At 35.7% G+C, this 15,611-nt stretch overlaps 1 protein-coding gene across 1 annotated transcript in view; it reads left to right on the top strand.

Annotated features, from left to right (window-relative positions):
* The window catches only part of LOC103481331 (protocadherin-15-like), a 199,721-nt gene that overhangs the window by 24,197 nt on the left and 159,913 nt on the right, over positions 1–15,611 (top strand). The window contains exons 2-3 of the mRNA XM_017310687.1: positions 1,351–1,365; positions 1,910–1,975. Of these exons, the coding sequence (XP_017166176.1) occupies positions 1,351–1,365; positions 1,910–1,975 (81 nt within the window). The remainder of the gene's footprint in view (positions 1–1,350; positions 1,366–1,909; positions 1,976–15,611) is intronic.

The following is a 15,611-nucleotide window of genomic DNA, read 5'->3' as shown; positions in this document are numbered from 1 at the left end:
GGGTGCCACATGTCCTTCACTTGTTGACTTTTTAATACATGAACTGCTTTCTGAAGACCTGATTTTAGTTTTTCCAGAAACTTTTTCTACTTTTCTCAAATGATTGTTAATTCATGCTTTTTTTTTTGACATACAGGACATTGTACTGTATGCGCTCGGCTTTAACTATCTGTTCTAACTTTTTCTAAACTTGGCGGCATGAAAGCTGACAAAGATCTATAAGAGAGTACATATTAAATCCCCTGTTAAACATTCTGCTTTGAATTTTGATATGTTATCTAACCCACTGAGGATAACCTCATCTTATAGAGAAGATCAATCGAAGAGCCTGTCTGGAGACCATGGCACGGAGCAGAAAGACTCTGTTTTTTAAACAAGTTCCAGGTTGACGTTTTTAGCTTTTTTAATGAAAATAAACGTGTATCTTGTGTCCATGCTGTGCTGCTTAGTTATAGTTACTTATTTGGGGTTTGAAATATGTTTTTATCACCAAATATTTTGCATCTTTTGTTTTCTTCCTCATAAATACTCATTTATGCTATTTATATTATTGAAGGCTGTGAGTATTTTATTTCTTGTGGTGTTTTTATGAGATATGCATAGATATTTTCCCCACTTCCCTGCAACATTTTCTTTTATATGAAGGGTGTAAGTAATTTCAATATTCTTGCTAAAGCTTTTTGAAACATCTTTGTTTTCTAATGCTCATGGGTGTCTWYTATAGGTCCCWATATRCATTTTTCTTTTTTTACCATAATCTTTACTCATTTATTCTCTGCTGCTCTTAAAAACAATAAACTGTACAGATGATTGCTGAAATCATCTGTGTCACACGGTAATRTGTTATAATGGGGAAAACGAGGTAGAGCGGCCTAGTGAGAGGAAGAGAGAGTGYGATCATTGTTCCATGAAGTCTATTTTCTCGGTGAGCAGATATCCATCTTCCAGGTTTCCTCWGGGATTTTCCCGACCGTCCTGTGTAGCTGTAGTGCGACGTTGGGATGTCGCTTAATGCAGGTGGCTTATTTTCATGTATCCTGGCAAGGACAGGATGTGTGGAGGAACAAGTGAGTGTTGGCAGCCATTTTACTGCAAATGTGACAATTTTATGCCTCCAGCCGAGGTTAATGATGTTTTCCCCTCGTATTAATAGGTCGTAATAAGCGGGRGAAGTCTGATACATTGACTTGTGTCCACACATCTGTATTTGACTTTTTCTTAAAATTTGCTCTTTTTACCCTGCTTATCTTTTCTAATATTAATCTTCTGATCTTTCTTTCTTCCAATCCCTCCCTGACTTCTGTCCTCCTTCCCTCCTTCCTGCTGTGGTGTGGCTGTAACTATCTACAGACTGGCAATATGAGGGTAAGACTGATCTCCCTTTTTCATCCTTCGTTAAACATGTTCACATACTGGTTAATTTATCCTGCTGACCCAGCGGAGATGGTTATAGCGGATTAGACCMGTCTCTTAAAAAACGCTACTTTAATCTGTTTTTACTGTCGGTTCCTGCTTCTCTTAGCTCACCTTGTTTTACACTACATTACATGCAAGTTATAAAATTCTTGTGTGTTTTTTTTTTTTCGGTCTATGCCTTCTCACTGAACAGGGAACAACGAGGTTAATAAACTATAGACTATATGTGCCACAGCTCATGCTTTATTTATCTTTATGAGTTTATTGCTGTTGTCCTTGCAGCATTTTGTACACACTTCAGGGCCTTTTTCAAATCATTTTTCTCATAAATACTAAGTGCTTATCAAATAAAACCACCCACAGGGTTCCCAATAAAGTTTTATATTGCCTTTTTTTTTAACATAGTAGATGTGAAGACGGGAAAAAAAAAAACACCCATTGAGGTATTAGTGTAATCTTATCTTGACTTTTTCTTTTTTTTTTATCCTTTCAGAATGTAAACTCTCCCGTTCTGGTCCTCCTGCTACCATCGTGGCCATAGATGAGGAAAGCCCCAATGGTAAAGTACTGCCGTGTTCTATCATTTCATACTTTAGGTTTAAAAAATTTTTTTTGGAGGTTGTGATGAATTCAATAAATAATTAGAAAATATATATTTTTATTTTATTAGTTTTTTTTCTCCATTTCACACAGTTTTCAAAGGTGAAAAATGCAGGATCGCACACCTGTGTCTGCTGTAACATCTCACAGGAAGTTGCATCTTGATCACATGTTTTTGTCTGAATCAAAAAGCTTGTGGTATTTCAGGTTTGGATATTTGACTACTGTCTTTTAGAATTGGAAAGTCCTTAGAAGTCTGTTGGTTTCCTAGCATGAACCTGGATTTTCAGCATTACTGACAAAGCATTAATATTTGATTCTAAATTCCAGATTTCTCTATTCCGGAATACATTTTATGTTAAAGATCATTGTCTAGTTKGAACTCCCAATTAACTCCATCCCCTTGCTTTTAGTCTATTTATAAAAAACTTTTCTCTAATTTTATTGGAGTGATTTTTATTTTTTTCCCACTTAATGCTATAATGGTAGTCAGGAATATTGACTACCAGTGAATGGACCGTCCAGACACAGGGGTCAGTCACTTGAAACACAGTTACTGCAGTCAGGGAATCTCCATTTCACTCACTGAGAGAATGCTATCACCATTTGGCTGGACCTCTGATGCATTTGGTCAGTTATTCTAAAAGGACTTAATATTTATGAAATCACTTGTTTTATGTTAAATCATTTTATCTAATTTTATTTTATTTTTTGTAGAAATCAGTTTTCACGTAAAAAAAAAAAAGTATATAGGAATTATATAAAAACGCAAATGTTTTAAAAATATAGAAATATCATTTGTAATTCTAAGAGAGAAATTTGTAATATTTAAAAATCCAAGACAGGTAGTTTAGCTCTCCTCAAAATGCAATACAATTAATTTCAGCGCAGGAAGCTGAAGTCTGTTGATGTCTGTTCTTAACCTATTCAAACACACGTCTTTGTTCGACCCTTTAACAAAGATCTCAGTCTGCATATCACATCCTTGCCTTGTCTCAGCAGGTTGYGTTAAGCACCAGATGATGCTTGGCATGCAGCCTGAACTCATTAATTCATTAGGCTTGTACCAACAGTATCACTTAAATCCAATCTGTGTTGCAGAGGAAATGACCTAAATCACTGTGTGACCAGTGCACCAAAGAGACATAATTAACTCTTTATTACTGAGCCTCTGATTTGCTGATGGTTAAATTTTATTACCTTTGATGGCTTCTTCGCTGTTTTCCGATGCAGCTGTTGCTGACTGTTGCACCACACCAAACAGATATATAAATATTCTTGTCTCAGTCAAACTATTTCCTAAAATATCAGACTTTAAATATGAACTTTGAGGAGTTGAGATGAATTTGACAGTAAAATTATAACTTTAGAGGAAGGATTGTGTTTATTCTGCAGTATTTTTTCCCCTCTTGCAATATGAGCAAATTAAAAGTTTGTTTTCCAGGTGATCAGATTTACTTTCTTTTTAATTAAAAATKTTCTCTTCTTCCTTTTCTTTTCTTTTTTTGCATTTTATGGAACTCTCCTTCCTTTCTGGTCAAAAAACGATTTATGTCTAGTGAAGTTATGCTGTGGCATTTTACCTTCCCAAGCTGCATTTTCTTCTAACATTTCAGATATGCTCCATGAAAAAATCTGCAAATAGGTGGATTTAATTTGAATTATTTTGAGTCCCACTCCACAAATAAAAAAAAATGACAAAAAGGTCGGTGGTCCACTGTGAGCCCTTGCTTGGTAATATTGCTATTAAACGTTGCCTAAGGACATGCTGAATCCTTCTAAATAACACCCATAGCAAATGGTGTGTGTGTTTCTGTGTAACGCATTTCAATTATGTTATAATGGTGACTATTTTTTGACCRTATTAAATATTTAACTTTATTCAACAACCAGTAAATATGTGACCTCATTAACATAGCAGCTTACCAAATGCAGYTTTAAAACCGTTAGCAGTGTTTATGTTTATTGAGCTCCCCATTAGCATCAGCAGCATGCTGCATCAGCTACTCTTCCTGGGGCCAGTTTACTGGATTTAAAACCTTTATTCTCTTAAGTTTTATGTGACCTGAAAACATTTCCACACAGACAAATTGGTCTTCAGTGTCGCTCTTTAAGCCAGCTTACTGTCAGTGCAGAGCAACACGCTGGGCAGGGCAGGTGCTGCACTACTTAATGTTTTAAACAACCAGAGAAAACTTAATCCGGCACGGTTGCGTTGGGAACAGTACTGGTGAGAATTCCTGCAGTTTTGAAACCATAACTTTTGTTTTTAGCAGCTTTACACCAATATACAACCTTGGCCAAAACATGACTTCCTAGTGCTAAATCAGCTAACGCAAGAGAAGTTTAGTTTGATTCATTATCAGACAAAGAGGCAGGGGATTATTATTATTTTTTTTAATAATGTATGTAAACATCTGGTTTTAGATGCTAGAAACCAAACTTTTAACACCTACCRATTATTCTCAGTTTGGTTACACTTACCGATGACACATTTTATAAAACTATTGGAATATGTGTCTGAAAGTCTTGTCAAATGTAGACGTTACCATCCACACKAAGCATGATTAAATGACTGCAGAATATTTTGGTCTAAATTGCCTCATCATATCAAAAATCATTCTCTTAATTGCTCGGGAGTTGAATTCTTTTGCAGATTTGAAGAGAAAACTGMATAATTAAAATTCCTTTCAAATGATTGCTTTGCATCACTGAGCGTGTAGTTTTGTCGGAACATAAAAACCCTCTCATCACTTTGTTAGACAAGACTAAAAATCGTAGGATGAATGAAGGCAACAAGCCTTTCTCCAAAAATAAATAAAAGGGAAAAAAGCAATTAATGAACAAGCATACAAGTGTTACACTACACTGCATGTCTGGCTCAACTAAACACTAAAATTGTGATTACTAAATTAATTTTTTTCTAGAAACCTTGTTTTGTCTCAGAAAATAGCAAACAAGTGCTGAACACAACAGTCCACACCGACGTTACCGGAGATTAGCATGGAAACATCAGACATGCGTTTGCTTTTATCCCCACAGCTTGTTGGTATCTGTTGATTGTTCATTACTGTGGAGAAATTCATGCAATTTCTATTCACCCTTTTTACTAATTTCAACAGTTCTTCTTCCATATGCAGTATATGTTGCTGGAAGGGGAGGCTGCATGCAGGGATTTGCTTTTTTTTTCCTACCGTACCATTCTGATATTCAGTGGTGAGAACAAAAACATCTAATAGGTGTTTGTAGTGTTTTTCAGTATGAAGTGAAAGTAAACTAAAATAAGCGATAACATTGATATACTGGGACTTCTCACATAAATAACATGGAAAACCTCTGAAAATACAAACACAATTTTATACAGRCTGGTTACTGTTTTGTTTTGGCTGTGCAAATGCAGCACATATGTGGTTTATATAAAATAAAAGCCCATTTACTTTTATCGTAGAAATACTACCTAGCAAATTGTTCTGCTAAAGTAATTATTCTTGCCGTATAACAGATGCAGTACAGTTCAGAATATCTTGCAGTATGGAGATCCGGTCTGGTTTTGGAGCTGCTGTTTAACCAAAGGCCAGGATAATGAGACTATTTACAATTTGTTCTACAGTAGTGAGCCAACCTCTGCAGACATTCTTCCTTAACAACTCTTCTAAAGACACCCTGAGGCTGWGGATCCCCATCGTGTAATATTAGCTTTTACTCTATATAGGAGGAACACATACACATTCACTTCTTTTTACTTATCTGGCTACTCAACTGACACTRCAAGACAATACTCTGTACAACCTGATAATAAAGGCATGCCTTCTAGTGCTTTGGAAAAGTAATGATGCCSCTTAATCTTTTCTTCATTTCGTCTTGAAAACYGATAATGTAGGAATTTTCTGTAATTGACCTAGATTAATGCATAAAAGTGAGAATAATGGAAAAKAATACCTAGTTTCTAACATTTTTGAAAATTGTGATATACGTTCATTTCTTCTGCCTTTCAATCAACTCACTTTGRACTAATGTAAGTGATCCAACCCTTGCATATTTTACTCCAAGTATAAGTATGAGTGCTTTGTGAGGACATTACCAAACCAAACTCCTGATGACGTCCAAAGAAGACACCCGACAGTTTGCAGATAAGTAAGGGGAGAATTTTAAAATAGACTTGGGTAACAAGTCTATTTTAAAATAGACTAAATAGACTTGGGTAGACAAATAGACAGGTCTAAATAGACTTGGGTAACAAGTCTATTTTAAAATAGACTGTGTAAACACCTCTTAAATCACTGCCTGACCAGTTAACCTTGAATGAGAACACAATGAAACAGCTTTAAAGAAATGTTTTAGAAGTTATTCTGGTGGGATTAGACCAAAATCTAACTTTTTGGAAAGCTGCATTGAGCTAAGTAAAGGGCAATCCTGGAAGAAAACTTGTCTGCAAAAGACTTGAGGCAGGTTCACCTTACAGCACCTCTAAGCATAAAGTGGGAGCTAGTGTGGACTGGAATATATTGAATCATATTCATTTATTGGAATGGCCAGGATCTTCATCTAATTGATACCGTTTGGCACCACTTGAAAATCGATGTTCCTATACTTTCTGGACTAAGCTTGAGATGTTTTGCAAAGTCTGCATATCTGTAAAACTACTAAACACCCTAAAAAGATTAGCAGCTGCAACTTCAGCAAATTCTGTACAATATTAAACCAGGAGGCTAAATGCATGTCCTTTCTAAAACGAATTTTTTAAAAGTTTTTGAAAAATGTGGATCCTTTTCTTCCAACTTCAAAGTTATGCACCACTTTGCATATGTCTACAATGTAATATCCCAATAATTTACATTAAGACTAGTGCCTGTAATGTGTCAGAGTATAAARAAATGGAGAAGGGGATATATATCCATGTACTTCATCTCATCTCTTCTCATTTYATTTCATCTTCCTTAAGGAATACTGGAAACTGGTCAATAACTAAATCTGGCTCCACATCTTTTCTCTTGTGAGAATAATGTTTCTGTACATGGTCCTGAATAAATAAACCCAACACAGCCTCGTTTTAGGTGCAATAGGATCAGTATGTGAATTTATTTCTCTGCAGAGACAAATCTTTTACTTCATGTTGGCTTTGTTCATTCTTACGGAGCTGTTTTCAATCTGGACATGCTTCAGGTGTTGTAGTCCTCAAAAGGCAGTTCCTTTGATGAAAATTGGAGAATAAGGTCCAATAGTAATTTCTGCGATAATAAAAAAGTGTTTAATAATTTTTTGACAGTAAACATTTACTTTCCATCCTTTATTATATACGTCCTTGTGTCTGTCATAGCTATTTTAAGAGAAAGTTTGATCAAATTATTTTGCTGAACATGAATATGTTAAGTTCTACTGTTTAGGGTCTCCTTAGCAAACTGCTGATAAACAGATGGTTCATTTCATAATCTGCCAAATACTTTTTAAAAGCTCTGCTCTTTTCTTATCAGCTTCAGTAGGTGTKCATATCAAACCATCTGGTGTGTCAAGTTATCTCCAGTTATGGGAAAAAAAATTATTCTCAGGCTAATATGCATCAGAAAATTGTTAATAAAAAACATAATCTGCTTCTTAACAGTTCTTGAAATTAGGTAAAAGGAACTTGAGATGAAAAACACATGCACAATCGAAATGCATCATTTCATTTACGTCTATTTTTACTGCGTCAGGAATTCAAGCCCAGTTAATACTGACATTTTGCAAGAAATAATTTTTTTCTTCTCAATTTCCATCTATACTCCACATTTAAATTGAGTTTTTCATGAGAAAGTTGGTCAGTGACTCCCAAAGTCATCCCTGTCTTTTCCACATTTTGCACATGTATTACAGAGCTGTCTGCTGTATTCCAACACTGTATTTACATGGCAGATTTCACTAATTACACGTACATGCAAACATCCTATCAAATACAACAGATCTGAGCAACTTAACCATATTTCTTGCTTTATTTTTGCAGCAAGTTTTTCCTTCTGTAGTTTAATAATCATCAGGACAAACAAAATGGGGAAAATTTCAGCTTAAATGATAATTTGCTCCCGACTTGGTAAGGAAAGACTTTGACAAGCGATTAGATAACTCCCCATTTTTWACATGGTGCGTTGTTCTCTAAAACTTGAAATCTTTTAACTTGGTCACAAATTAGGGATTTTCAAGATGTCAAGATGGGTCTTTGTACYGTGTTCTGTTATTATTCTGGTTGAAGCTTTTTTCCCTTTAATGAATAATATAAGCCTTTCAAAACTGCATTTTGTATTCTGTTTGATATTGGAATTTGTTTTGGTCTGGACACATAATGGTGTCATAAAGAACAGATACATTTCACAAAACTCTACATAACCAATTTATTAATTGGTTAACTAACCAATTAATAAATTGGTTAATTTTTTAAAATAGAACTTGCAGAGAGACCAGACCATTCTGTAGTAATCACAAAGTTTCTAGCATCATTTTGCCAGGATATACTTCCTAACAGAATTGGAGGGCCACGTTTAAATTAGTTGTACTCGTAGCACTGACTCAGTATAGAAATAAAATCAGCATTTTATTTTTTATTGCATTGAAGTAAAAGGTCATTCCAGCTTAAAGTTAGCAACATTCATCCATTATAAAATCAGTTCAGATCTGTGTAAGGGATTGCTGTTTTTCAGTCAAGCTTAAAATATCGATTTTTGGAACAGGAGCTTGTTTTTTGCTCGGTAAGCTTTTTTTTATACTGCGGAATGATATTGTGTAATTTTTCATCTGGACTTGATTCCTCCTTTTGAAAATGCTATCAGTTTTAGTGCTGTAGTTCATCAGCATAGTGTATAAGATATGRGGGTTGTGACAGTTTTATATTTAAAGTTTGTGGCCAGCAAACTTTTTTTGCAAGCAAAATTAAACAGAGAGCAGTTTTCTCCCAAAAAGAGCATGTTCACCAAATAAAGTTCTTAGGATTCAGAGACRAGCGCTAAATAGTGTCAGAAATGTATTTGTAAGCTGAAACATGTAAAGAAGTAGCTGTACAGAATGTAAGATGTTGAATGGTGAATGACGATATGGATGAGCTCTGTGATCAGTCTGCTGCCTTCACAATGTTCTATCTCGGCAATTACTGCAGATTAAAATCTCATTAATGGAGCTAATGAAAATGAGCTATGTATCATAACACTGTTATATTCAGACTGTCTGTCAGTTTAACAACCAACTTACAGCACACTCTGTTCTGAGTTACTGGTGCAGAGAAATGTATCTTTTTTCCAACAAAGTATTTCTAAAGGAGAGCATGATGTATTTATTTCTTATTTACTTTATTTGATAGATGTTACAGTAAATTTTCCCCTCTTGGAAAAATGTCACACAACACCTTAATTTAAAGCAACGTGTTTCTTTCAATTACTACCTGAAACCCTAATGAAGTTGGTTTGCTGCTCCAACATGGGAGATTTTCTACTTATTGTCCTGAAGGACATTTCACACCCTTTTCCACATGTGTGCTTTCTCTCCCATATTTATTGTGATAAAACTAGAAAAAAAGTTGGTGTATGAATACTTTCACAAGTTTTTTATTTTTATTTTTTATCCTACTCTTTAAATCCCTGGATTTGAACAGAAATGTGGATGGCAGTAGGATGCAAAATGGATAATCACATTAACAGCCATGAAGCCCAGTATCGATATGGACATAGTCACTGAGCAGCCTCTGGGTCAGTTGTGTCCCTGAACACTAATTTCCTCCTAATTGATTCATCCTGGAAAAGCTTGGAAGAGAATACAGAAATTATACCGTTTTCAATTACGGCCGTCAGTTTAACAAAATGCAAAATGTAGAGGGGCTTAACCACTTGACCACAAGTATCCATCAGATCTTTCCCCATTATCGTACTTGTTTGAAAAAATGATAGACAGAGCTAATGAAATATTGAGGGGAATTTAATAAGTGATTTGAGTTGCCCTCTGTATGTATCTACTGAGAGTTGCATAAGGAATTGTGGCTGATGAGGACAATTAACTATGCTAATTTTCAAATTAGAATGCCTCTGTAATTGGTGACGTGAAACAAAATGAAATGTATGAGAGGCCCACACATTTAGCATTGACTGCACTGCATGAACTGATGTCCTTACATTTTAATCACACTCTGGTCAGTTTTAAGACACTTTTATTTTAYATTCCAGCATGTGCTATTTTGGAGAAAGTGCAGTTGTGCAACTGTGGTTTTTGGCCAAGACACTGCTTTTAATACCGTAGYTCAATAGTGATCTTTTTACAATAAAGATTTTGTGGATTTCAATTAAAAAAGCTCAGACTGGATGRAATATATTATGAAATGATAAAATAATCCTATCGAGAAAAAAAAACAAAACTTGCCACCACACAAAGAATTTTTATACATCATCTTAGAATGTTATAATTATATATACACATACACAGCGATGCCTGGGAACAACTTTAAATCTCTGTGTAGAATGGGTCCCTCTCTGGTAAATTCTTAATTGTGGTTAATTAATAGTGGCTCTGGTTCAGGATCTCCACCTAAAACTCAAGTCTGATTACAGCAAGACATACTGTATAAAAGAAAGAATTAACTTGGAAGAAAATCTAACATGAAGTAGGTTAAACAATCTCAAAAATATGCCACCAATTTAAAAACTATACCAGATGAGAAACGGTCATTTACATTTACTTGTCAGGCGGCAGTCCCAAAGCCATAGAAATGCATTTGTAYGTCTCTCCAACCACAATCAGAGCCATTATCCGCAAAAGGAAAAGTCATGGAACAGTGGTGAATCTTGCCAGCAGTGGCCAGCCTTCCAAATAAACTTCATCTAAGAGTYCTCTGACAAAATAAAAACAGAAAATGAYCCAGAACAATATCTAAATCACAGCAGGTCTGACCAGCCTTGGTAAAGATCAGTGCTCACGATTCAACAATGACACAAAATGGGCAAAACTGGAATTCATTGGAGAATTGTATGGCAAAAAACAAAAATGACAAACTACAAAAGTCTGTCTCATATTTCCAGCTGATGATCCATCTATTGAAGATACACTGTGGACTGTGAATTGTAACTTTCTGTAAGACGAGCATCACATTGCATCTGTTGTAAAGTCAACAGAATTTTCCCCCCCAAAAAAAAAAGAAACTGCAAACACTTTTCAACAGGTTCCAAGCCCAACTCAGCCCAACTCTAAAACCACCCACATGCATGTCGTAGGCAATGTTATCTTGAATAAATGCAATCATAAGAGCCAACCTACTAAAATATTCCTCCTCATTTTTACAAGTTTCACAGAGTGCAATAATTAAAGATAACAAAACTATTATTCTGTGTATTGTATACCAATACACCGGTTTGTATCCATTCAATTGGGCTTTATCACAACAAGATACACATATATTTACATTGTTCTCCCTTACAGGTCTCCTGCCCTTGACTATGTCTATGTCTGTTGATTCCCAATACCTAAAGATTGTTAGATCAAGGTAAATAAGATTTTCTAAGTTTTGTTTGGTCAACCATGCATCTTCTGCAAGCAAACTGTCCACAACAGTGTGTCTAGTTTATCCCTCTACACTCTATCCTAAATGCAGTTATAAGACAATCAAATAAATTATTCTGTTTTGTTGGCTGAAACCGGGAAGCTTGTGTAGTTTTATAATATCGCCAGACCAGAGCCTCTTTAGTCCAGAGCTCAGGATTGTACATTGTACAAACGTCATTACATTCAGAGTCAAACCTGCTCCATATTAAATTTTCTGACAGCTGACATCTTGACAGCTGATCTTTAAGACAGCTGACTTAAAGATAAACTCTCCGGAGTTTATCTTTAAGATACAGAGACRGCATTTCTGTCAATGTCTAAGGAAAATCTTGGAGGCAATACATTCATTGATTCATTCTTTCCAGATTTTATAGCACTCAGAAATCCGGTGCAATGGATACATCCAAGCCTCATGTTGCACCCAATGGTAGCAACATGCAGTCCTGAACTTGAAACAACCTTCTCCAGCTTCTGCTGAGGCCTGCCCTTTATTCTATTGTAGCGAATAGATGAAATCACCCTGATCAAGCCTGATCTTGACCATACAGCAAAATTTCTGTGCAACCCAATGAYACATTGCTGGGCCTGATCCTCCAACCAGCCAAACATCCAGCTCCCTGGAGATGAGAGACAAGTCTAGGGATATCTAGAATTGATCAATCTTTATTCAGTCCTTTGTATCCAATGCACTGCTGTGAGGTGACAGGTTGTAGCCCAAATTTAACATTTTGGAGGCATCAATATCCCTAATCAGAGTTCACAGCCAGATATAATTTGTATATTTTTATRACCATCCTCAGTTCATAGCTTCCTTCTGTTTCCACACATGTTGTGGATTAAATACACCTGATCCTGTACCATAAATCATCCTCCCTGGGATTTCAGTGTTTTTGTGATGCGTCCATGTTTGAATTCATGTTAATTTTCAGTTTTCTTAAATATCATCTTGCTTCAACTCTGCCTGCCTTCCTGTCTCACTGCGTTTGAGTCCAAAAAATGAACAATTTGACACATTGACTTCTTGGCTATTTGTTTGGTTAATGGTCTCCTGACCTGGATTAGACCTCTGAGATGTTCAAGGCTTTGGATATTGTCTTACAGCCCAGTTTGCTTTATCCTTTGACAAAATTTTGTCCTYGCTGATTTGTTCATTGGTCTCCATGTAAAAAAAACAAACTGAAGCTTTCATAGTAAGATTAATGATGAGATTAGATTATCATTGTAATGCTCTACTTTGGGTCATGTTTTCACATAAAATCTCCCCAAAAATCTACTGAACTTATGTTTCTAACATCACAAAGTCTTTGAAAGTACTCAAATACTTTGAATACTTATTTAAGGCAGGTATATCACATCTTCTATGTAGAGGAACTAATGAAAATAATTATGCTCAGTCTATCCTACAACTACAAGTTTTTAAAATTCACTTTCTGTCACAAGTACAAACAAATTAAACCCCTTTATAAAATATGAGGGATTTAATTTGTTTGTACTTGTGACTGGATTTAGCATGAATATCCAAAAATCACTCTTTATCCCACCGCTTGTTTGTTTTATAATAAATTCTGGATTATATGCAGGCCACTCCAGCAATCACATTTTATTACTCTTTTTATTTGTTTGTTTTCCAGCTCATCTTGGCTTAGGCACATGAAAAATAAGAGTTTTCAGTGTATTTTTTCTCTGAAGTATGTTTTATTTTTGAGAATAAAAATACACAAGATTTCAAATATTTTCCACACTACACCCACCTTCTCTGGGAATTACATCCATGTTTGGATATACTGGGCTTTCATCTGCAAACAAGTCACTCATTAAATATTGAAAATGTTTTAATATTAGTTTGGAATGCCAAATACTGGATTGGATATCTGGAGTGCTAAAGACATATTTTGTGATGTTCAGTGTTTTGCAACAGAGCAATATTACACCAAGGTAGTTCCAGTGACTATTAGTATAGACATAAATAGGATAGTATTTCCCTTTWGTTGTTCAACAAGACTCATTTGGGTATAAATATAGGCGTTTACAATATTTTATAAACTGTATTTGTGTGTATTCATCTAGTAATCCTCTTAAAAKGACTGCTGAAGTATAATTCACTACAATGTTTGGCTATATGAATGAAGCCATATGTCACTGGCTATAAAACAAYGTCCCGTATTTAATAGAGATTTAAGCTTCAGGGTGGTTATATCAAAAAAAGTGTCAGGAATTACAGTCACAATGGCAAACATAAATTAAAAAGCCAGAAGAYAGAGGATTGAGAATGTTTCCGCATATTTGTCTGTGGGGGAAGCTGGAGTACCTGCAGGGAATCCACGCTTGTATCGGGAGAACATTCATGAATAGCAATTTTCCACTAATTATAATAACTTGAGAGGAAGTGCTCGTCAGAAATACCAACTGGTCCCTACTTTGCTGTGGAGAAATTACTAGCTGCTATTTTTCTGCAATTATTTTAATTCAGTCACCCGGAGACGTTCTTAAATATGAACAGTCTGTTTAATAAGGTCAARCCACACCAACTCAACTTCTACACGTTTGCTTCTAAGCCATCCGGCGGTGGTGGTTTCAGATCGTTGTCCTKCTTCCTCATACTAGTGTTCTTGAGCTTCAGTTCGATAATGGATGAACATTTTTATTCAGGACTTTTGGTAAAAAGCTGAATTGAGGGTCCTATTGACGACACTCGGATACATCAAATCATTGTCTCCTTTCACTTTTTAAAATCTCAGTACCTGACCCAAGCCATCTACATTGGAATATTTCAAACCTCTTCCAGATAATMAGTTGTTACTTCAACAACATTTCTACAACTTACTCATAGTGAAATTTAAGCAAATAGGATTGTGGTCGACTCCAATAAATAATTTCCACCAGCAGGAGATACCTCAAAGMTATTTTGCATAGACTCTGGGTCCCATTTTGTCRCACTTAATTAKATACACGTGGCCAAGAATAGAAACTGATATATGAGCATAGATAATATTATTATCACCCACAGGAGAAGTAACACCGACTGTCTGTCTCCTCACTGGTGTTTGAGYGTGGTGTATATTGGGYAGAAAATTTTAATTGCAGTTGTTGTGGGATTTTCTGAGTCTACAGAGGTKGATTTCCATAAAAGTGTTCCAAGGAAGAAACAATGGTGGACTAGAGACAGTCATTTATACATGTGAAAAACAAAGACTGGTTTATGTGGTTTGATTCAACAGTGATGAGTTATAAATTACTTTGATGTGTACCCGTCTACAGGGTTAAACAGAAATGACATTGATTGATGCTTTTGGCTCTGTTCAGCAGGATAAAGTGACCTGTGTCAAAAAAGGGTTCAGCAATAGATTGAAAAGCACAACAGTGAGCTTTAGGTGTTAACTTGGCCCCAAATTCCCAATATGTCAACCCAGTCGAGCATCTGTGGGATGTACTGGATATTGAGGTTCCAGTAGTTACAGGTCCTGATAGTAAGATCTTGGTGTCAAATAACATAGTACAACTTCAGGGGTTTAGTAGAGTCCATATCTTGGGGGGTCAGGGCTCCACCATACTATTAGGCAGGTTGTGCACGTTCTAGTTGTGATTGTGGATGCTACATGTTTAAAGGTATGAAACGGAAAGTGGTTAATGCAAGAGGTGACTTGATCCCGATCCATTTCACCTCAAAAGATGTGATGGAGCCGCAAGGCCCAGTGTTAGTTCAGATGTATAATCTAAATCAAAATAGAGGACAAAGTTTCAAGATTTTTTGTATTTCAATTAAAGCTGTTACTTGTAATYATTCTATGGCATATCTTTAATAAGAGAATCTGCTCTCACCTGCTTTGTTTTTTATTTTTCTTGACTTCCTCCACCCCTCCTACATTACTTTTCAGGCAGTGGCTTATATCTGCATGACAAACCTGCCCTGTGGCAATGTTCAGTTTAGCTAATGTTCTGTAAAATATCTATTAATCCACAATCGCAAAGTTCATTCTCTTTCTTTCGCATTATGTTGTCATTTAATCGCTCTTTGTGCTCATTCTAGCACATTGCTTTCATTCTTCTCT

This window comes from Poecilia reticulata, linkage group LG19 (genome assembly GCF_000633615.1).
Source record: "Poecilia reticulata strain Guanapo linkage group LG19, Guppy_female_1.0+MT, whole genome shotgun sequence".
NCBI classification, from domain to species: domain Eukaryota; kingdom Metazoa; phylum Chordata; class Actinopteri; order Cyprinodontiformes; family Poeciliidae; genus Poecilia; species Poecilia reticulata.
This window is presented reverse-complemented; position numbering and strand designations above follow the sequence as displayed.